Source organism: Blennius ocellaris (genome assembly GCF_963422515.1).
Source record: "Blennius ocellaris genome assembly, chromosome: 8".
In the NCBI taxonomy this organism is placed as follows: domain Eukaryota; kingdom Metazoa; phylum Chordata; class Actinopteri; order Blenniiformes; family Blenniidae; genus Blennius; species Blennius ocellaris.
In genome coordinates this window covers 9557031-9579041 of record NC_137657.1, presented here as the reverse complement: position 1 = coordinate 9579041, position 22011 = coordinate 9557031, and the positions used below count along the sequence as shown (strand labels likewise).

Here is a 22011-nt window from a genome sequence, read left to right as displayed (position 1 = left end):
TTCTCCTTCTTCGTCTCCTTCCTCGGGGGTCACGCACAGTCACTTAAAGGAAGGTAAAAGCTCTCTGCTGCCCCCTACTGCACTGCTATGTGTAATAATACATTCACATACACGCACACTTGATTAAAATGTAAATAATTTGTTTTAAAATTCGATTTATGATGTATATTTCCATGTAAAGCTCATGGGGGAAACATAAGAAAAGCACCGAGTAATTAACTGGCATTTCAGTGATTTTACATGACATTTATTATTTTTGAATGTTGTACTTTACTATTGCAGGTCTTCGAACAGAATAGAATAGAATAGAATAGAATAGAATAGAGATCTAAAGTAATGCTAGAGGACTTTTTCATGCATTTTCTGGCTTTAAATAAAAATACAAACTTTATTTATTGTGTCTTTAATACAGTGCAGCGCGACATAATGTTTTCGTCATTTTAATGTTGACTCTTTCTAGTCCCTTGTGGATGCTTTTGGTGCGTCTCGTTGAGTTTGGATTATGAAGATGAAGAAGAAACGACTCTTTTCTGGATGTTCTGGACCCGCAGTGCGCTCCGAGGTTCGCGCCAGCTGTGTTCGGACCCCCCCCACCCCGGTCATGTGACGTCCAACTCGGCGGCAGGCAGCTCGGGGAGAGACTGTTGTTGTGAGGATCACTTATCTTGGCTCTTAAAACTACCTTAAACACATGTTGAAACCCCGTCCCCAGTCCCCCGGGATCAGGCCGTCCTCCCCGGTGGCCATAACACTCGGTTGAAGTCACACCACCGTCTCCGTTGGTGACGATGACGATGCTGATGTGTGTTTTGGGAACTAGCCGCGGCTAGCCCGCCTGTTAGCTCCTGGCTACTCATGCTGAGGCTGGGCTCAGCGGCAGCGGCAGCACCGGGGAGCAGCTCAGCAGCTCAGCCCACCGTCGCGTCCGGCGGCTCCGCATGAATTCCACGTCGGCGTGTCAACCGCTGCTTGATGGTTCACAGAGGGCCGATCCGCGGTGATATCGAGGATGGGGGAACCGTGTGACCTGAAACACTTCGTGAAGTGAGTCTACGTCGGCGTCTCGAGGTGTTTTAAACCGCTCGTGAGCTCCTGGCGGAAGCCATCTCGCTACAAAACAAAACATCATGTGCTAGCGTGCTCGCGAAGCCGGCTGCAGGGCTCCCGCCGCTCGTGTGCGGATACGGACACGTGCATTATCACCGAGACGCATTCGATTGAGTCGCTTCGCTTTGGTGCGATTAAAATAACCGAAAGAGCGTCAAGTGAAAGAAGTTTGCATTAGCCGCGTTAGCCGCAGACTGCGCTAATGCTAGCCGCTAGCACAGCTCATCGACTAGCCGCTTATACTAATGAATCTCAGACCGTTTACGTTCATCGTGCAGCCGAAAGCGGCTCTGGTTGTGAAATTAATTGAAATAATTTGAATACAATCCACATATAAACAGTTAATTGTGGTCTAAATGAACCCGGCACGAGCTTACGCTGTCTTTAAAGATGGCCCACTGAAAAAAAGCTCTTTCTGCTAGCCTGCACAAATTAGCCTAGCCGCTTCTCATATTTTTTGTTAAACTAGTTCCACAATCGTGTAGTGCAGTTAGTGTATCTTTCCATGCCTGTGGGGAACATGGCCGCTTGGTTTTTAACAAATTAAAAAAAGAAAAAGAAAAAAAGATCTGTTCAAATATCTTCCGTGTTTGCCACACACCCTCTGCTCCGTTCTACAGAGGGGAGTTTCATCCGTTTAAAAGGCCGTGTTTTGGATCTATCCACTTTTCACTCACAGGCCGTGTCTTACCTACTTTACTTTCCCCGATTTGCATCTAAGCAATCGTCGTGTTTGCATTATTTGTATTTGACTTTCGTGTTGATGTTGGCCATTCTCCCTACAAACAACCTTTTGTCCTGCAAGAAGCATGCTTTCTCTTCACCCTGCACCCATCTGTGTATAGTCCTGCGATCACAACATGATACTACTATTTGCATATCAAGATTTCATGGCTTTGTTGTCCAAACAAAAAACAAACAGGAATAAAAGAAAAAGGAGGCACATTTTGTTTAATAACAGATAAACATGAGGAGACAGTTCCACATTGCAGAGGCAGATAACAGGAGTCACAGGAAGGGACATGCAGAAGTCGTTACCCTTTCCATTTGTAGACCCTTATTGTTGTAGGTTTCTGTCAGAGTAGCTTGAAACAGGTTTGGGTCTTCAGATAAACCTTAATTGAAACCCTATCTTTTTTTTTGTCAGGTGTGGCGTCACTTTGGACGGCTCATTTCTCTGATTTGGATTATTCTTGGCCAGCGGCCTCTTCAGGGCTACTAATCCTAGACGAGTTTCTCAATGGACGCTCTGCTCAAGTCCGAGATCAGGTATTAGAAAACACATATTGTTGTGTTCTGTATAAGACGTGTTCGGCACTCATTACATTTCACCGTGTTGATTAAGTCTTTGTCTGGACTGCCACTTTTCCAACAGTTTCTGAAGCGCGGGCAGCAACAAATCCCAAATTTTGAAGTGTTGTCATCAACAAAAGAGCAACAAGCACCAAAAGAAATAAGCTGATTAGGATTTAGAAATCCTTTTTGTCAGGCAAAAGTTTGTTAAAAAGAAAGAGAGGGATCTGTGTGAGCGTGCTACATTTTAAGACACAATGTAATAAATGTGTCATCACTTTATTGAAGCTGATTACAAAGAAGGGAACTGAGACATTTGCTGCTATTTTTGTAATATGCTGTATACTTATATCACAGTTGTTACATAATATGCATGGAGAAGACTGTTAAATCCTTTCATTTTCATCTGATTGGTGTTTGTTACGATTCCTGCAGTTGTAGGCAATAAATATACATTAATTGCATATTAAATTTCTTTCAAAAAATGTTTGCCAGGCACATTTTTGAATTCAACCTAAATGACTCCTGATTTTACGAAAAGAAACAATTCGTTCCATGTGACTTTGCATCAGTCACAGATCAGCATTTTGCTATGCGTCATTTCATAATCGGTTAGCTTGCATATTGTATTTGTTGTGAACTGCAATTGAAGTACTATAAGATTGAAGTTTGTGTGTAATAGTTGAGACACAGTTTGATTGAAAGCTGCCGTTTCTATAGCGCTCTCTATATAGGTGAATGTTCCTACAGAGACGTCTCAGTCTGAAGGTCACCGTGAGAAAAAGAATCCTGGTGGGTTTAATGACCCAGTTGTTGCTGAAGCCTATTCAAAGAAACACACACATTTTAATAGAGCAGAAATGAGAGCTGGAAGTGATGCATACACACCCCTGTGCCCATTTATTTGCCGGTGTTTGTCGCGTGTGCTGTTTGGGGACCCTTGTTGTTTGTGTCAGGCGACATCATTTAATCTGATGTTTTGTCTTATAAGATTAATGAATAAGAATCGCTCACTCTGTGACAAGAAGTGGACGCATAAAGATCTGCACATTAGCTGATGTTAAAGGTCCCATATTATGCAAAATTGACTTTCAAATGTGTGAATCAGAGATTTTCCCTTCATGACCTCATGCTGGGAAATAACCACTCCCTCACTGTGACCGTCCCACAGGTAGATCAGCTCTGCCCTCTTAAATTACCTGCAGCTGCTATTTTGTCTTCTAGCAAATTCTACAGAAAAGCACAGTTGGAGTAGGCGTGGACAGACACATCCTATTAGCATTTAAAGGTACAGACACAGAAACTTCCTGTTCTCAGGAGAGTGATTTTGAGACTGGTGGAGATTCAGGACCAAGATTGGATTCGGGGAAACACTCTTTAACACAATGTTGTTTGACTTCTGAGACCTACCTAAAATGGAAAAAAAACAAAAAAACTTTATAATATGGGACCTTTAAGAAATAACCAAAGCAAACTGACCATCAGTTATTCAGCAATAGTTCAAAATGGAGCTGTATGATATTCAATAAATTTGCGAAAATGTTCGATAATTCACGATAACTACAAATACATAGGTGATGGTAATGTCTTTGGAGCTTTCATGATTTCTTCAACAGATAACAGTGCTCTTCCTCTCGCCCCTTCACACCAGCTGTGACTGAGCCATACGTGTGCATTTCAGAAGAAAAATAGTCAGTTTTAGTTTTTAATCATTTCCGCTCTATTATTTATTTAGATTTTTTTGCACTTCTGACTTCTACTCCGTGGACACAAGATGTGCGACAATATTTTTGTGAATCAATCAGACTTTTCTGTCATGTTCAAAATTGTGTCAGTTTGGAGTGCAGGAATCCAGTGTGTGGGAGCATTATCACAGATCAATCTTTTTCAATATATGTATATTATGTAGGTTGAAATCACAATAATTAGAAGTTTGTATTGGAACCATATTTCAGTAGTAGTTACTCTTGGCTAAGGACTGTTTCTGTGATAGGAACTTTATCACATTTCAACATTAAATGCAAAAAAGGGATATTTTGAATTTATTGTGAGATTTAATGAGAAAGAGGTGAATGCTGTTGACAGTCAGGGACCTGATCTCAGTCTGAGTGGGCACGTATTGAACTTGTAGAAGACTAAAACGACAGAGATATGGAGCGAGTGATGGCTAAAGTACAGTGAAAGTCCTGGGAAGTGAAATGTACTAAAAGCTGGGTTCGTTGCGACTGCAGACTGAAGTGGCCGAAGCTCAGGCGAGATGAGCTAGAAAATGTTAAACCACTCATGTACTCAACCAAAAGGTTAGAGTCGTACAGATCACTTCACATAGTCTTTACCCACGATCCACTCATTCTCTTTTCAGGTATCTCAGTGGTTTGAATCAATACGTGGTGTTACACATGCAGTTTGTTTGTATTAAGGGATTTATGTTCCATGTGGATATTGCAGGGCTGATTCACCAATTCTGATTTGGAGGTCTACCTCAGGCTTGAGATGAAAAGTCTTGGATGTTTGTGTTTGCACTAAACTGGACTATCATACTGAGCGTGATGTCATTCAACACACACAAAAATGTCATCCGTCAATGTTCCAAACAACAAGGAGCCAGGCAGGGAAAAAATAGCCATAGAGTAGCTTGTGCTTGCCATATTTGTTCCGTCTGTCATCCTGTTGGTAGTTTTCTTGCCCTTTTTGTATTTGCAGTGGTCACATTTCTTCTACATCAAAGTCCTGTGTATAAAGTAGGGAGAATCCTCTGTCCATGATGCTTTAAGAAGTCATTTAGGTGTATTTCTATGAGTGAATCATTATACAAATCATTTATAACGTAATTTTAACTTCAGTTTTGTTTTTCTTTGTTTTTTTTTGCTTCTGTTGTACAGAACAAATGGGTTATAATAGATGGGTCTCATTATCGATGCAAGCATTTGAAAAGCAAAAACAGTCAAATATCTCTTTATTCTAATTGAAAGTAATGTCTTTTCGACTTACTATGACCACGTACCCCATTCTTTCAGGTTGCCTAATGGCCGATTCTAAGTGGAAGAGTTGAGGAAATCCAATATATGTGGCATCTATAGGTCAGTGAACCTGACAGCCTCATGGGTACTTCCTGTGATTTATCTGCTATTCAGATTGATTACTTCCTGTCGCTATCTCTCACTGCACCATGCTGAGCATGTAGCGCTTGGAATCTATCCTAAGAATTTTGTTGCATATTAATCCTTACCCTGTCAATTTACACTTTATTTTTTTTTACACGCTGCAAATATAGTTGGACTGAGAATTTATTGTGTAATCTATTTTAGTGCTTTTCCCTGAGATAAATCACAACTGTGCCTTTTATTGATATGACTTCTAATTGCACTGCAGCAGAGCATATAAGCAATATATTATTTTTAATGAGAAACATATTGTTCTTACATGTTTCGTACATGTTGACATCCTGAAAGGTCACTGGCTTTCATTTCTCCTGGCTATCTTAATGCTTTTTTATGCTTTTTTTTGCCCAATGTTGCCCAATAACCTATGCTAATTAATTTCTGCCTTTTCTCTTTTCTCTTTTCCTTGTTCCCATGACGTTCTTACATAATCACAGAGAGGAAGGGAGTGGTGCATCGGTAAGTTATCTTGAAAAAAAATGAGTGGATGCAAGACATCGCTTCTCTTTTGGTCACATCAGTATCCTTTAGGATGATGGATACAAATACTGATGGCAAATATTTTGCTTTTATTGTAGGTAACGGTGGAGGGTCTGTCCAAGGCAGCTCTTATCAAAAGCCTGTCTCCCAGAGTCATGCTGTCCAACCATCTTTTGCCTAAAGGAACCAAGATGAAGGTCAATCTAGAAGATCAGGGTCGTCAGAAAGTGTCCTTCAGCTTCGCACAGACAAAGAAGCCACTTCAAAGCCCGTTCTTCATCCCTACCAGTCCTGAGAAATCTGTGGCTGAACCTCATGCTGCCTTGTCACAGTCAGCCTCAGAAAAAGCAGGGAAGAGCACCGACGGCAAAAGCGAACAGAAGCCGACACCTCCGGTGCCAACATCGATAGCGGAGACACCCTCTCAAATACCAGTGTCCTCAGCAACCAAACTAAAAACGGACTTAACAAAAATGCATTTTAAGAAGCAAATCCTTAGTGTTTCTGTGAATGAAGAGCAAGCATCTGTTACACCTGAAGAGCAGAATGCCACTGAATCACAGATGCCAACAAGCAAAAGTGAAGCTGAGTTCCCTGCACCCCAGCCTCTGGACGCCCCCTCTGAAAATGCTCTCATTGAATCTCCAGAGACAAAAGTAACCCCTTGCCTCAAGAAGCCAGCTGCTTCCTCAGGTAAAGCTGGAGAGAGTCCCAGCAATTCTGAGCAGGAAAACAAGGACTCCAAAAGGAAAACCAGGTCACAATCAGATAGTGCTCTCCCAGGCTCAGAATCTGAAGGAGATTCAGTCCAGACGTCTTCCAGCCGCAAATCGATTGATTCCAAAAGTAAAACAAACTCTGACAGCAGAAGCAAAGACGTAAAAAAGTCTTCCTCTGGCTCACACTTGGAAGAAAGGGAAAAAAGTTACTCTAAGCGATCAGAAAATCATGAAAGGTCTTCTAGTTACTCCAAATCAGACAGAGACTCTCGATACATATCTTCACGCTCATCTCGATCGGACAAGGATCGCAGAAGATCAAGGTCAAGATCACGGTCTAGATCGCGAGGATCTCGAACAAGTTCATCCCACTCCAGATCAGACAGATCCAGAGGTGACAGAAGATCGTACTACCACGATTCTGATCGGAGATCACACAGAAGTTCTCCACGCAGGGAAAGAAGGCGTTCACGTTCTCGTACCGATAGGACTCGGGACAGTTCCGACTCTGAAGATGACCATAGGAAAACAAGGACGAGGACAAATGACTCCAGCAGGTCATCCAACTACTCAAGCTCACATAAAGACTCTAAATCATCATCCTACTCAAAATCTGAGAAAGCCTCTAAATCATTAGATTCTTCTTATTCAAGTGAGCTGGATAAGAGAATGCAGTCGTCAAAGTCTGACAGGACATCAAAGCGACTAGATTCTGACTCCCAGCGCAAGTGCTCCCCAGATTTGGACTCCAGTTACCGCAAACCTAGCAGCCATTGCAAGTCAGAGACCAACACCAGATCCTCTTCTTCCAGTCTCCATACCCACTCGCAAGCATCTGAAAAACGCCAAAAAAGCACCTCCAGTGACTCTGATGCAGACCATAAAGGAAAGTCCCTTCCCTCTGACAAAAACTCCAGTTCTGTGGAAAACTGTAAAAACTCCCAAAACAAAACCAGCAGGCCTGACTCAAAACCGCCAACCCCTTTAAAACTGTCTGAAAAGGACGCTGGACATGATAGACAATCAAATGAGGTATTTTACAGCCCCGGAAAAGCACCTTCATCTGCAACCACCACCGAGTTGTATTCTCAGATTGAAAAAGAAAAATCGGCTCCTGTTGTAGACGACAAAGAACACGGAGCTCAGGATCCTAAAGAGATGGCCTCATGCTCAAAAGAAGATTCCCAGGAGTCACCATTAAAGTTAGAGAAAGAATCAAAATCAGATCTTGAAATTGAGAAGACGAATGTCTCTGCTGTGACCTCAAGTGAAAGCCTAATGCATGCTAATGTCGCCGGCGAAAGCTGTATGTCTGAATCGAAGGGTAGCCTTTCCTCTGAGCCTCCACCACATGTGAACTTAGACACAGCTTTTATGAATTCTAGCAGTAGTAATGATAATATAATGTGCAATAAAGACGTGAAAGTTTTAGACTGTTCGCCTGGGCCAAAAGCATCACTTGATATATCAGATTTACAAGTTGTCCAGCAAACCACTGAACCAGAGTTTGTTGAGGTGAATGATATTTTGCCAGTCGAGTCTGATGCAATTATTTCCCTCAAATCAGATCACTTGTATCATGATGCTGAGAATCAGATGTCACAACTATCTCAAAATATGGATCCCATGAAAAAGGGCGTCTGCGCGACCAGAAAGTCTCGATGGGATATTGTCGGGCAGGATACATTGGAAACTGATCATTCTCAAAAGTTTTTATGTGCAGATAGCAAACCTACTGTTAGAAAAGTCATCTCTGTCAAAAAGATCGAGTTTGCTAAGGACGGCCAGCCGGACACTGATTTTAATGAAGGTATACAGCAGGGCGCTATAACACATTCCACACTGGTAGAGCACACCAGGAGCTCTAACGAGGGCTTTGGCTCGGACGCCATATCCATGGCATCTAAATGCAAAGACCAAAGTGAACCTTCACAAGCAAACACCAGCAACAACCACTGTGACCTGAAACGGACTTCTCCTCAAGAGCAGACCACAGATGACTCTCCTGAAATACATGCTTCTCCACAGAACTGGAATGGTGATAAATATGAAAACAAGTCCAAGGAAATAACTCAAAAGAACAGACTCGGTAAGAAGTCGTTACTTGCACAGGATGCATCGGGAGGGCAGAGTGATGCCAATGATAGTGACAACTCTGAGTATGATTCTGATTGTGGCGAGGCTATCAAACAGTTGCACTCTGTAGTTGTGGTGCCAAAAACATCCTCCATAATGATGGACGCAGAAAGCAAGGGTGCTTCTCCGTACAATCATGCAACTGCTTCAGAACTGCACGGCTCTCATGCAGTGGTTGACGGGACTGTCGGCAACATTGGAATCACTGGTTTGAGTGATTCATCCAATAGCAGTGTGTTGTGTCAATCCCAGAGTAACATGATTGACAGTACCAGTCACTCAGAGAGCTCCGGCTCCATCATTGCCCTGCCTTACATAACCGCCCATGCTAATGCCACAGAATCTACCCAAACGTCTGACAGGCCCATACAAGTGCACCCCCAACATGGGGTTGGCAGTCGAGGTGATCAGTTATACAGGCATTACCATCACGGTGATCTCCCCAGTGCTGGCATCGTCAACGACAGTAACAGATTCAACGTGATGGGTTGGGAGCTTTCACAGCCAGAACAGCCAAGTAGTACATACCAGCAGCCTGATAGCAGCCACGGACCACAGCTAGCAAACACTCAACCCATTGGCAATTTCTCCAAAGAGCAAGAGCACCAACAGAGGACTCCTTTGTGCACACAACAGTCCCTGACCATGCAAACCAACATAAAGCCCTACCTCCATGCACAAGGACATTATCAGGATCATTTGGGAGAAATCCACCCCGACTCTCTGACCAATGACGATTACAGTGTGGATAAACTATCAAGTCTGTGTAAAACACCCATGGACTGCAGTGGAACCAACACTCCAGGGTCATCTGGCTTTGTACAAGGTTATGAAATAAGCAGCAACAGCAGGGGCTCCATCGTTCCCGATCCGCCGAGAGACGACAACCTCCGGCCGCACAGAGGCAGGGGCCCTCCCAAGAAACGGAGACCCGAGATCGAGTCAGATTCTGACAATGAGGCCGAGGCCGAGCCTGCACTCAAGAAGGAACGTCACGGGGACACCGACGGCCCGAAAGAAACTGTTGTCAAAGCTGAACCGCAACGCCCATTGCTCATGCTGCGCGACTTTCAAGATTCCAGTAAATGGAGAGAGTTTTCCAAGTCCAAAAAGATGCCCCCTTACTTTGACCTGATTGAAGAAAACCTGTACCTGACTGAACGGTAAGCTGATTTCGAGTCCGATTTACAAAACACTCGCATAAGATCGAGTTGATAAACACTTTTAGGTACTTCAAAGGTTAAGTGTTTGGTTTTTTTGATCGTTGTTTGCAGGAAGAAGAGCAAATCTCACCGAGATATCAAGAGGATGCAGTGTGAATGTCCAGTGCTCCCCAGAGAGGAGCGTTCAAGAGGAGTACTGGCATGTGGGGAGGACTGTTTGAACAGACTGCTGATGATTGAGTGGTGAGTTCATTAGTCATTAAAAAAAAAAACAAACAAGCAGAAAAACATTGGTGCTGTATCAGAATCTAATGGATGGGTAGATTTGCAGCGACAGCATAAAAATGTTGATATCCACAATGTTGAAAAGACTCCAAATGTATCAAAAAATCTTCTTACATGCACTTTCATATCACTTCATGTTATAATTCCGTTTTTTCCTTGAAATAACATCAACTTGTTTTATTTTCTAGCTCTTCACGGTGCCTGAATGGAGTGTACTGCTCTAATCGTCGCTTTCAGATGAAGCAACATGCAGATTTTGAGGTTATCCTCACAGAAGATAAAGGATGGGGACTACGGGCAGCTAGAGACTTGGTTTCGTAAGCCTTTTAAAAACTTTCAATATAAAACTTGCAGATAGTATTTAAAGCAAGAATTGTAAAACTTGCATTTTGTTTTTTGTTTTTAATTGCTTTTTTTAGAAATACTTTTGTGCTGGAATACTGCGGTGAAGTGTTGGATCACAAGGAATTCAAGACACGGGTGAAGGAGTATGCTCGCAATAAGAACATCCACTACTATTTCATGTCACTGAAGAACAATGAGGTAAAAACTGACTTACAACCGTAAGAATGTATTTTGATGATGACTGCTAGAAATACATGACCTTGCGTTTCGTCTCTTCAGATCATTGACGCCACACTGAAGGGAAACTGCTCTCGGTTTATGAATCACAGCTGTGAGCCCAACTGTGAGACTCAGAAGGTAAAGTAGCAAAGTAAATAGACTCTGTCGTCTTTCAGTTTATTTTACTGAAACCTGATTCAGCTGTTTTGTCTTTTTTTTTTTTTCCTTCCTCCGGCTGCAGTGGACGGTCAATGGCCAGCTTCGTGTTGGGTTTTTCACCACCAAGGCTGTCACTGCAGGAACCGAACTGACATTTGACTACCAGTTTCAGAGATACGGGTAATGTTTCTCAGCAGCTGAGGCGTTTTACACATCAGGCATATTTTCACGAGGAGCAGTTGAGGTTGTATAGTTATCAAAGGCTTCATCCATGTGCAAATTTCCTGTTTGTTTGATTTCAACGTAAAGGAAAGAAGCACAGAAATGCTTCTGTGGCGCGCCCAGCTGCAGAGGCTTCCTGGGTGGGGAGAACAGAGTCAGTGTTCGAGCAGCTGGAGGGAAGATGAAAAAAGACCGCAGTCGGAAGAGTGCTCTCACCACGGTCAGTCCCCTCAGTAATGTCTGACTCTTTCTCGTGTGTTTCGTTCAACTACATTTAGTAGTCTCTAAGTATTTGCAAAGCCAAAATGATGTACACCAATCACATACGCCAGTTAGAATTACTCACCTTGAATTGCTGAGCATTTTGAGTTGGACATCCTCAAATTGTATAATTAGAGGACAAAAAGAATATATCCAATAATGGGAAAGTGTGCAAATTCACTTGTAAAAGACAATTTTATATGGTATGTAATTCATATATATTTGTATAAGTGAATCTCTAAACTAGAGATGTAAGAGTCAGATTATTTTTTCTGGTAAACACTGAGCAAAGCCCCTAAAGTTATAGTATTAATGATAGATTTGTTGTTGGTTGATGTTGGAAGTAAAATATGCTTTCTTATTCAATCAAGCATTACATTGTTGTTTTCAGGTCGATGAGGAGCTGGAGGCTTTACTGGAGCATGGAGAAGGCCTGTATGATGAGAAGCAAGTGGTGTCTCTATGCAGACTAATGGTCCGAGTGGAAACCACAGAGCAGAAACTCACCTGCCTCAAACTCATACAAGTAAAGACCTCAGCTGTTGATATTTAGTTAATAGTAGAGTTACTTGCTATTTAAATGTTTTGTATGTAATGTGATGTGATTGTGTGACACAGGATACACAGAATTCCTCCTGCTTGAAGCAGTTCCTTGACCATCATGGGTTGTCCTTGCTTTGGATCTTCATGGCCGAGGTGACAGAAGCTAAAGGCAATAGTGCCAATAACATCAAACTGCAATTAGAGGTAAGAAATGACGGTGGGCTTGCAGAAGAACCAGCAAAACCTTGATTCACAGTTGTTTGATTGCCGGTCGTATGTTTTACTTTTAGATCATGAAGACCCTAACTGTGCTGCCTATCTCCAATAAAAACATGTTGGAGGAAAGCAGAGTTCTGACCTTAATTCAGCGTTGGTCCCAGACAAAGATCCTCCCTCAGCCGGCAGAGATGGATGGCTATTCCAGTGAAAATACCTCTCGGGCTCAAACCCCCCTCAATACTCCCGATGGTTCCTCAACCAAATTGGGACCAGAAATGGATGGCGACGCCTCGAAACCAGCTGTGTACAGACGCCTTAAAATCATCAGCGAGAACAGCCTCGACAGTGCACTTTCTGACGCTAGCAAAGCCTCCGATGGAAAGGAAGAAGAGGAGGAGGAAGAGGATGAGGAAGAAGATGAGAGTGCACATGCAGAACTTTCCGATGCAAAACAGCCGAAGGCAGAAACACTAATTGACGCTGCGGATCCGCCGACAGGAACTGTGGCGGAGGTCACAGAGGAGAAACCGGTCGCGGAGGAGATACAGGAAGTGGTAGAAATGACCTCCAGCAGTCAGCACCAACCTGGGCCTGAGAAGGAGAAGGATACGGTGGAGTCTGATGTAGAAAAGAACGACATAGGAATGAAGGACGATATGAGTGGGGGTCAGGCAGATGAACAAGAGGTACCAAAAGATTCAAGTGAAGAGCAGGAAGGTGCAGAAAAGGTGAATACGCCAACAGAGAATGAAAAAACTGGGGAAGAGCAGCCTGTTGTTTCCGCAGATGAGCCAGAGAGTCAGCCTAACCAAGCGGACGGTGCCGAGCCTCCATCTGAACAACCTACAGACGATACAGAAGCAACGGCCGACGCAAAAGAGGCCGATAAGCTGCCTCCTAGCAGTGAGCCGCAGTCTGGTGAATCCAGCACGGATGCCCCCCCAGTAAATGAAACTCCAGAGGCCAGTTTGCCTTCTGAGGTCACAGCAACCCCTGTGGATCCTTCGGTGATAGGGACTCCCTCTCAGGACGAAGAGGAAGGCGTTTCTGATGTGGAGAGTGAGCGGAGTCAGGAGCCCCAACTCAATGTTTTGGACATTAGTGGCATGGCTGCCCGCCTTCTGGACAGTTGGAAAGATCTGAAGGTTGGTTCAGATAGTCAACTTTAAATGCATTTTTTTAAAATGTTTTTGCCACATGTTTGGTATCTATTATTTAAATTACAATTTTGCTTGTAATTCCAGGAGGTGTACAGGATACCAAAGAAGAGTCAGGTGGAGAAGGAAGCAACCGGTAAGGTTATTTTAAAGCTTACCTTTGGCTCTTTCTTACTCTTGTAATTATGACAAAACTGTCTCTTCTGGCAGATCGCAGCCGGGATCGAGATGCATCTTTGACACCACGCACCACTTCTGGCAGCAGAGAACGAGAGCGAGAGCGTGAGAAGGAAAGGGACCGCGACAGAGACAGAGACAGAGACCGAGACCGAGACCGAGAATATGAACGAGAAAGGGATCGTGACTGGGACCGGGACCGGGAGAGAGACAGGGACAGGGACAGGGACAGAGACAGGGACAGGGAGAGAGATCGCGATCGCGACCGTGATCGTGATCGCGATCGAGATCGAGATCGCGACCGGGAAAGAGATCGTGATCGCGATCGTGATCGAGGTTCCGACAAAACTCCACGCAGCTCTGAGCGAAGGAGGAGACGTTCCCCATCTCCACCACCCTCATCCTATGATAGAAGCAGCCGACGCACTGAGGAACGGTAAGAAAGTTTGTGATTCTCAATATTAGTCAGTGAGAAGTGTTTTTTTTAAGATGAAGCCTTCATCATTGCAAACCTTTGAAAGTCAACTGTGGTCCCGATTTTTCAGGTTCGACTCGTCTAATAGCAAGACGCCAAGAGGAGTCGGCAAGGAGCGCAACAAGCTGTCTACAGAGGAGCGGAGAAAGTTATTTGAACAGGAAGTTGCTCAGCGGGAAGCACAGAAGCAACAACAGCTTCAGCAGCAGCAGCAGCAGCAGCAGCAGCAGCAACAGCAACAGCAGCAGCAACAGCAGCAGCTTCAAACAATGGCCTACGACCCTGCTCTGGTGTACGGTTCCAGCCCGGGTTTCATCACATACCCTCCAGGATATCCCATCCAAACGTTTGTCGATCCCACCAACCCTAACGCAGGCAAAGTGCTTCTCCCGACTCCTCCGGTCGATCCGGGGGCCGTTGGTTATGAACAGACTCCTCAGCAAGGTCTCATCTCCGAGATGGGGATCCCTTCACCGTCGTCCACCTCGCAGACCACCCCGGTGTCCAGCCTCCCGCAGCACATCACCACCCCCAACCTCACCACCGCTGACCCCCAGCAGTACGCCCAGGCAGCTGTAGCAACCCAAGACGCAGGTGTAGCTGTCCTCTCTGTGCCTGCCCAGTCAGCCACTCAGGTACAGGGCCAGCAGAGCTACACCACTCTCTGGGACCCGACCACTCAGCAGACTGTGACTGTGCAGACGCAGCCGGCACAGCAGTACGCCGCCGCCCCGGGGCAGGCCCAGGCGCAGACGGCCATCTACTACCAGGGACAGCCGTGCCAAACCATCTACAGCATCCCCGCCGCGTACCCTCAGGCCAATACTCCAGTCATTCAGGTCCGATCATGTCAAGAGAATTGTCAAATTCTCAACGTTTGTGAATTCAGCCGCTTAAAATGGAGTTCTGGATGTCTGCTACTTGTTTTGGTCGTAATCTACAGTGTTGTGTCTCTACAGGCGTACAGTGAGCCCACGGCGAGCTACCTGCACGGTCAGCCGGTGTATCCCGGTCATCAGCAGGGAGTAGTGGTGCAGCAGGGAGGCACAGTCACCACCATCGTCACATCGCAAACTGTCCAGCAGGTAAGACACGCACTAAGTTAGGTCTCTCCCCACATCAGAAGTAGCACGGTAGGAATCAAATGAGTGCATTGAAAGAAAAGCTCATGTTGGATACTTTATTGGGAAAGTTAGACATGAGATGATGGAGCTGGAAAGCAGAAGAAGAGTAAGTGCAGTGCAGAGTTTCATGGGTGCAGAGGATGAGGACATGCAGGCGCTTGGTGCGAGTAAGGTGGACGTCTGAGACGGAAGATGAAATCCGATCCTCTGTGGCAACCCCTAATGGGGAAACTGCCGGTAAAAGAAGTAATCATAGAAACTGAGGTGGTTTGACTTGAAACAGAATTCAAAAAGTTGTTCTGCGTTTTCACATCACTTAAGCAACAAATGGATCACAAAGATCCTTGATGTGTTTATTTAGCCGAGTTGAGTCCTTCAAAAAAAAAAAAATATTTAGAATTGAAATGTCAGTCTCAGTTTGGCCACAAGGGGGGGATGTACATCTAAATCAGGGGTGTCAAATTCATTTTCACAGGCGGCCACATCACCATAATGGTTCCCCTCAAAGGGCCACATGTAACTGTGAGACAGTATAAATGTAACTAAATGTAAAGAAATATGACGTAAAATAAACGTAACTGCTCCTCAATTTTAAGTAACTCTGACTTTATTGTGTGTTCATATTACAAATATCACATAACCATTTGCATAGAAACGTTGGCAGCCTTCGCTCCGTGCTCGGCGTCAAAATGTGGACTTGTGTTGTTCTCTGACGACCGACACGCCTCGTAACAGAACAGACAAACCGATATTTCTCCATTTGTAGTAATCATTCAGTTTGTTGCCGTCGGGTGGAACACTGGCCAGCGCAGGGAACGTCTTAATCTGCGTATGCAAGAGTGCAAAAATACTTCGGTGTCAACAAAGGCACATGTAATTACTGTATTTTCTAGAATGTTTGAACCTGCGCTCACATGTTCCCAAAAGGCGAGCACCCCAAGGCTTGCACTCGTGCACTGCGCGTCTATTGGAAATAACACGGTATTTAGTTTGAGACAATCAGACCTTTAAGCCCTCGCGGGCCACATAAAACAACGTGACGGGACACATTTGACCCGCGGGTCTTAAGTTTGACACATGTGATCTAAATAATGTTGTTCGCAGGACATTAAAGCAGAGATAGACGGTGTGCATGTTGATAAGTTGTGTGTGTGTTCCGTCTTTATGTCCTCCACATTACAAATTGAAGTAAACAAAAATCAGCCAGCATTATTTAAGCTTGAGGATAATTTTTTTTCCAGTCAGGTTGCTGCTCCTGCTAATTTTGGGTTTAAGGTCCATGTGAGGAGAGCTTACCTCCACTAATTTGGAAATTGGCAACAGATTGTGTGAATGATTGAAAGATAAGCAAGACAAAAAGTGAAGTAATACTCCGCCCTGCGACCTTTCTGAATGTCAGTGATGTTCTTTATGGGTGGATCTAGAAATGCCAACAAGAAATGTTGGACATGAGTGTGAAGCTGTTGAAAAGTGGTTTGCAGAATACTCTGTGCTCAGAAACACAAATGCCTTTCCTGAAGTAGTTGGTTTTTTCTTCTGTTAATTTAAAAATGATAAATTGAACAGAAAATCAATAGTAGTTTGTCTGTTTTACAAGTGTCAGCCTGTGACTCCAGTCAGCTTAATCTAATTTAAGGTAATTCCATTACTTTCTTTTGAAGTGTAATCTTCCCAATCGTTTTGGGCCACATCTGTACATATTTCCATTTGAAGCTACAAATGTGTTCATGGTTATTTCATATGTTCTTTCGCCCTCCAGGAAATGATTGTACCCAACAATGTGATCGACCTTCCTCCCCCCTCCCCCCCTAAACCCAAAACTATCGTCCTACCTCCCAACTGGAAAGTGGCTCGGGACCCGGAGGGGAAGATCTACTACTACCACATTGCCACGAGGTGTGTGTGTATGTGTGTGTGTGCCTCTGGAAGGCACATGTCGGCAATATGATTTCAACGTTGTCTCCCTTTTAGGCAAACACAGTGGGACCCGCCCACGTGGGAAGGAAGCAGTGACAACACGAGTGTGGACCACGAGTCCGAGATGGACCTGGGAACACCCACCTACGATGAGAATCCTTCCAAGGTGAGCTTTTTCTCTGCTCAAAGTGCACGACACGCTTCCTCGACACACGGCAGTGGGAGATTTGATGGGAGTCGGGAATGGGAATGGAAAACCGGTTCCTGTTGAGAACCCGTTCCCAGTGTTTCAATTCCTAAGAATCTTTGGCCAGATCGGCCAACGATTCCTTTTATCGATTCCGGCGATCCGCTCAAAAGTCGGGTGTTGTGATCACACTGTCCACGTGGAGTCCGCCCGAAAATGTTTGTGATCGAACACCCTAAAATCTAAGTTCATCTTTTTTTTTTTTCCTTTTTTTCTTTTAAGTGCGTAAGAATCCACTTCACTTGGTTGTTTTTGTTTCCTAAAATATTTGTGCTTAAATGCAACACATGATTATCATGTTTGTTGAAGATGCTTGCTCTGGTGATTATTTTCAGCTGTGTCCGGGGGGGTGGGGGGGTGCCTCACCTAACCCTAACCCACGAAACGATACTCAATCGAGTCCCATAAAAGTGCCGACGACTGCTCCTCACAAATGGTTTCATCGGAATCAAGTGGAGACAGAAATTTGAAGCGTGTGCCCACTCACCCCGCCCTCCGTTCAGCTGTCTGTCCCCAAGCCTCAAGGCCACGAAGGGGGGTGGTGGGGGGGGGGGGCTAAGCTCATCTCCTCTTCCTCTGCCTCGTTGTTTTCTCCCTTCATTTTATATCCCCACTTTGAGGATAATAAAAACCATCTGGGAGAGCTCGCATTCATTTATTTGCGGTTTCTAGTTTTATAGCCTCACTATGCAAGTGGCCTTTTGTCTCTGCGAGAAAGATGTAGCTGAGGTCTTTTTTTTTTTTTTTTTTTTTTTAAGTATGGAGGGGGAAAAAAATATGAGAACACAGATTTGTGTTTTTCATGAAACGCTTCCTGCCAAGAACAGCTTCACGGTCACGGACCATTTCCCAGTACGAGCTTCTATACGGTGGTAGTGTCCGCACCAGGCCGTCGGAATCATGACGCGTTGCTTGAGTGCTTCCAAAGCATTCAGTGTCGCCGCGTCTCCGCGCATCGATTCCGCTGGTTCTCGGCGCTCTGCGGGCCCTATGAAGTCAGCTGTCGCCCGCTGGCGTTTGCTGTTGAAAGAAGGAGCCAGCGAGGCCGCATCCTGGCAGGATATCCCCGCTTTGTGTCGAGAAGCTGGCGAGCAGGTGCTGCTCGATGGCCCACTGACCTTGATGGCTACCGCTCAGCAGAGTGCCGCCATGCCCGGCCGAGCTGGTGCAGGATTAAAGCCACATTGTGAAATTAAAAAAACAACTCCAGAGTGGCATTGTAATTTTTTATTTTTTTTCCCATTTTGACCCCAAACACACAATGTAAAGTCATAAAGATGGGGATGTGTTGTTATTTGTCTCTCTGATGTCGTTTCAGTTCTCCACCAAGACAGCTGAGGCAGACACTTCCAGTGAACTGGCTAAAAAAAGTAAAGAGACATTTCGCAAAGAGGTGAGTGCAAACAATATTCACATCTGGGTTTTTATTTGAAGAAGCAGGCGCTATCTTTTTTTTTTTTTTTTTTTTACTCTTGGATTTCGGACAGTGTCGGTACAGATTTGAACATGGACCATGTTACATGGTGAAAGAGTTTATTTATACAAGATCTCACGGCGTGTTTCGTGCATTTCACCTATTTAATCCACTTAATTAACATATTTTTCTGAGTATGGAGTTTTAGGGCACTTTTTTTTTTTTTTTTCCATATTGTAGATTTCATTTACTCCATTCTTCTACTATTGAGGATTCATGAAGTAACCAATACCTTTTAAGGGTTTTTTGGGGTTGTTTTTTTCCCCCAAGCAGATGAGAAAATGCTGAATAACTGTTCCGCTTGCTGTTCTTAATGTGACTTTGTGTTTGTGTTGCTCAGATGTCGCAGTTCATCGTGACGTGTCTAAATCCTTACCGGAAGCCGGACTGCAAATCAGGGCGCATAAGCAACACGGAAGATTTCAAACACCTGGCTCGAAAGGTAAGGTTAAACAATACGCGCGTTCATAGCCGCAGTTATTATTTTTCCACGAATCCCCGAGACGCCCGCAGCTGCGTCCTGGCCTCTCCGCGGCCGGAGCACAATGAGCTTATTGGTCAACTTAAAAGGAAAGTTTTCAAAGCTTCCCTCAAACCAGAACTAAATAGTTTAGCTCCCACGATTTCTGCGTCAAACAGCCGAAGGTTTTTGTATTCTCCCTTCTGGGGGGAGACGAAAAACACATTGCACATGTAAACTGTCATCTGCCCGTCTTTTGTTTTACTCTGCCCTTGTTAAGAAAAGCTCTTTTCCAGCCCAGCGTTTCTTCAAAGGGCAGCTTTGTTTCCCTCGTGGTTCCCGGTGGGCCTGTGGATTTTGAAGACTCATAGGAAGGCTGTTGTACCAGACTGGAGATTTAGTCTTATTGTCTGAAATCATAAAGGGCAATGCTACTAAGAGAGATTAAGTATCCAGTTACCCCACAACAACTTTTACATAGATTGGAGTTGCATCATCTGCTGTAGCCTGGTAAGAATGAAGGTATTTAACTCTCTCTCTCTGTTCTGTCTCGTAGCTCACTCATGGCGTCATGAATAAAGAGCTGAAAGCTTGCAACAACCCGGAGGACCTGGAGTGCAATGAGAATGTGAAGCACAAGACCAAGGAGTACATCAAAAAGTACATGCAGAGGTTTGGCTCCGTGTACAGGCCCAAGGAGGACACGGAAATGTACTGAGGCGAGCTGCATTTGCTCCGCGTGAACAGAGGAGAAGCACAGATCTGCCTTTTCCACTCACTCCGTGTCAACTGGCCAGCTTGAATAGTGAAGTAGTTTCTTATCTGTATTTATGTCAAAGAATTGCACTGCTGCCCGAGAAGCTCTCCAATTCCAGTGGATCACACGGAAACTCCGTTTCTGAAGACTGTCCGAGGCTAGAGTGGTGCATTCTGGGTGCCGAGCTCTCGCTGGATGACACTGAGGGGTGCTACAGAGACTTCATATTTTCACTGACTTTTCTTTTTTTTTGTTTTTCTTCTCCCTCCCCAAGTTTTACTTTCCATTTTGTGGCTCTTATATGTTCCTCAGATGATCACCTCAATTTCCAGTTTTAAACATTTTTTTATGCCCCCCCCCGAATGAGGAAGAGATAAAGGAATCGGCTCTGGTGGTGAACTTTCCACTGTTAAAAGTCGGATCACAGACAGTCCAGCCCTCCTCGTGCACGCCTCAACCCCCGCTGCCACTGACTCTATCTGGTGCTGCTTTTAACTTGGCTGTGGAGGTCCAAGCTTCCACTCCTCAAACCCTGCCTTTCTTAACCACAAGACTCTGGGGCCTCTGTTGTTTTATGAATGCATGATGCAGGCTGAAGTCAAGAGTGGTATCCTGGGAATCCCCCCCCCCCCTCCCCTCGAGAGTCCTGCTTCCAGTAACGTGGCCTCACTGGGATGAGCGTATTTTTTACTCTGGGGGTTCGACTGATGACAGGCAGGTTGGTAAAAGGGGTCAGAGATCAATATTTTTGGTTTTTTTCTGGTCTTTTATCATGTATAATAACGGGAGCAGGGTTTGAATGCCATGTTTGATGTGCCGTTTCAATGTGTGTCCCGTTTTCTCCATTTGTCGTCTCCCAAACTCGGTCCGCCATCAATACGAATGACGCTAAAAAAGAAGGTTGTAGCATTGCAGTTTTAAACTAAACATTGTGTGTGTGTGTGTGTGTGTGTGTGTGTCCTGGCTCTTTTTTTTTTTTTTACCACGGTTTGTCCTAGTTAGAAGTTGGCCTCGCTACACCTAGTTTCCGAGGTTTTTCACTGTTTGCAGACAATGTTTCTTAAGCATCTGGCCATCAAATTTTTCACAGCCCAATAATTGCATCAAACCCAGTTTCAACATATGTATATTGATTTATATATGAATATATATGAGATAATAGTTTTGGGAATGTTTAAATAAAGCAGACACTTTGTAAAAGGACTCTCATGTCATGATCCAACTGTGTAAATAGTGTGTAAAATTACCAAAGCTGTACGCAGGAGAGTATGGTCATGGAGCACAGTGAGCCCACCTTTCCTCACCAGCTCAGTTCTCCTGATGCAGTTTTCCCCAACGAGCCTGTCAAAATCTAGGACTCCACTGACTCGCAGCCTTCTTATTTTATTTCAGTGGCCAGGGTTTTTTCTTTTTCTTTTTTTTTTTTTCTGCTGTTGTTAATGTTGGTGATGTCGATCTCTCTTTTTTTTTTTGTTATAATTTTTCTATGTACAAACTAAGTTTCACCCTACTCTACTGTAAGTATTGTGTAAGCACATTGTCATACCGAGTGTAAAAACATTTTAAAAGGAAATAAACTTTTTTGTAAACATACGCCCCTTATTCGTCTGTGCTTCGTCGGATAAACACATTTTCTATCTGCCGATTATTACTGATGGTCTCTTCCACCTACGATCCACGAGGTCTGTTCTGGTGTTTACAGTTTTTCAACAATTCCACGTAGGTGTTAGAGGTCCAACAGCATGAGCGTATTTCCCCAAAACTCAGCCTTGGTCCTGAATTTCATCCAGTCTAAAAAGTCCCTCTTGTGAGTTCCACTGAGAACAGGCCCTTTCTGTGTCTGTCCATGTCTGGAGACGTAGAAATGCTGATTTTCTACCAATTTGAACCAGAAGCTGACCTAGAAGGAGA

At 44.3% G+C, this 22011-nt stretch overlaps 1 protein-coding gene across 2 annotated transcripts; it reads left to right on the top strand.

Moving 5' to 3' along the window:
- Window positions 1–909: 909 nt before the first annotated feature.
- On the top strand, window positions 910–21852 carry setd2 (SET domain containing 2, histone lysine methyltransferase; the record flags this gene model as incomplete). 2 transcript variants are annotated; one of them, XM_080501648.1, is made up of 22 exons in its annotated part: window positions 987–1044; window positions 2255–2376; window positions 5999–6020; window positions 6140–10059; window positions 10171–10302; window positions 10533–10661; window positions 10764–10887; window positions 10969–11046; window positions 11150–11247; window positions 11377–11509; window positions 11942–12076; window positions 12169–12297; window positions 12384–13457; window positions 13557–13605; window positions 13680–14082; window positions 14192–14960; window positions 15081–15206; window positions 17005–17141; window positions 17217–17328; window positions 18728–18802; window positions 19224–19325; window positions 19900–20061. In XM_080501648.1, exons 2-22 carry the CDS (start codon window positions 2348–2350, stop codon window positions 20059–20061), a joined length of 7938 nt encoding a protein of 2645 aa, XP_080357774.1. In that variant the 5' UTR covers window positions 987–1044; window positions 2255–2347. The 2 variants fall into 2 exon arrangements, with proteins under 2 accessions (XP_080357773.1, XP_080357774.1); XM_080501647.1 differs by lacking the exon at window positions 2255–2376 and having other exon boundaries at window positions 910–1044; window positions 19900–21852.
- Between the last annotated feature and the right edge of the window lie 159 nt (window positions 21853–22011).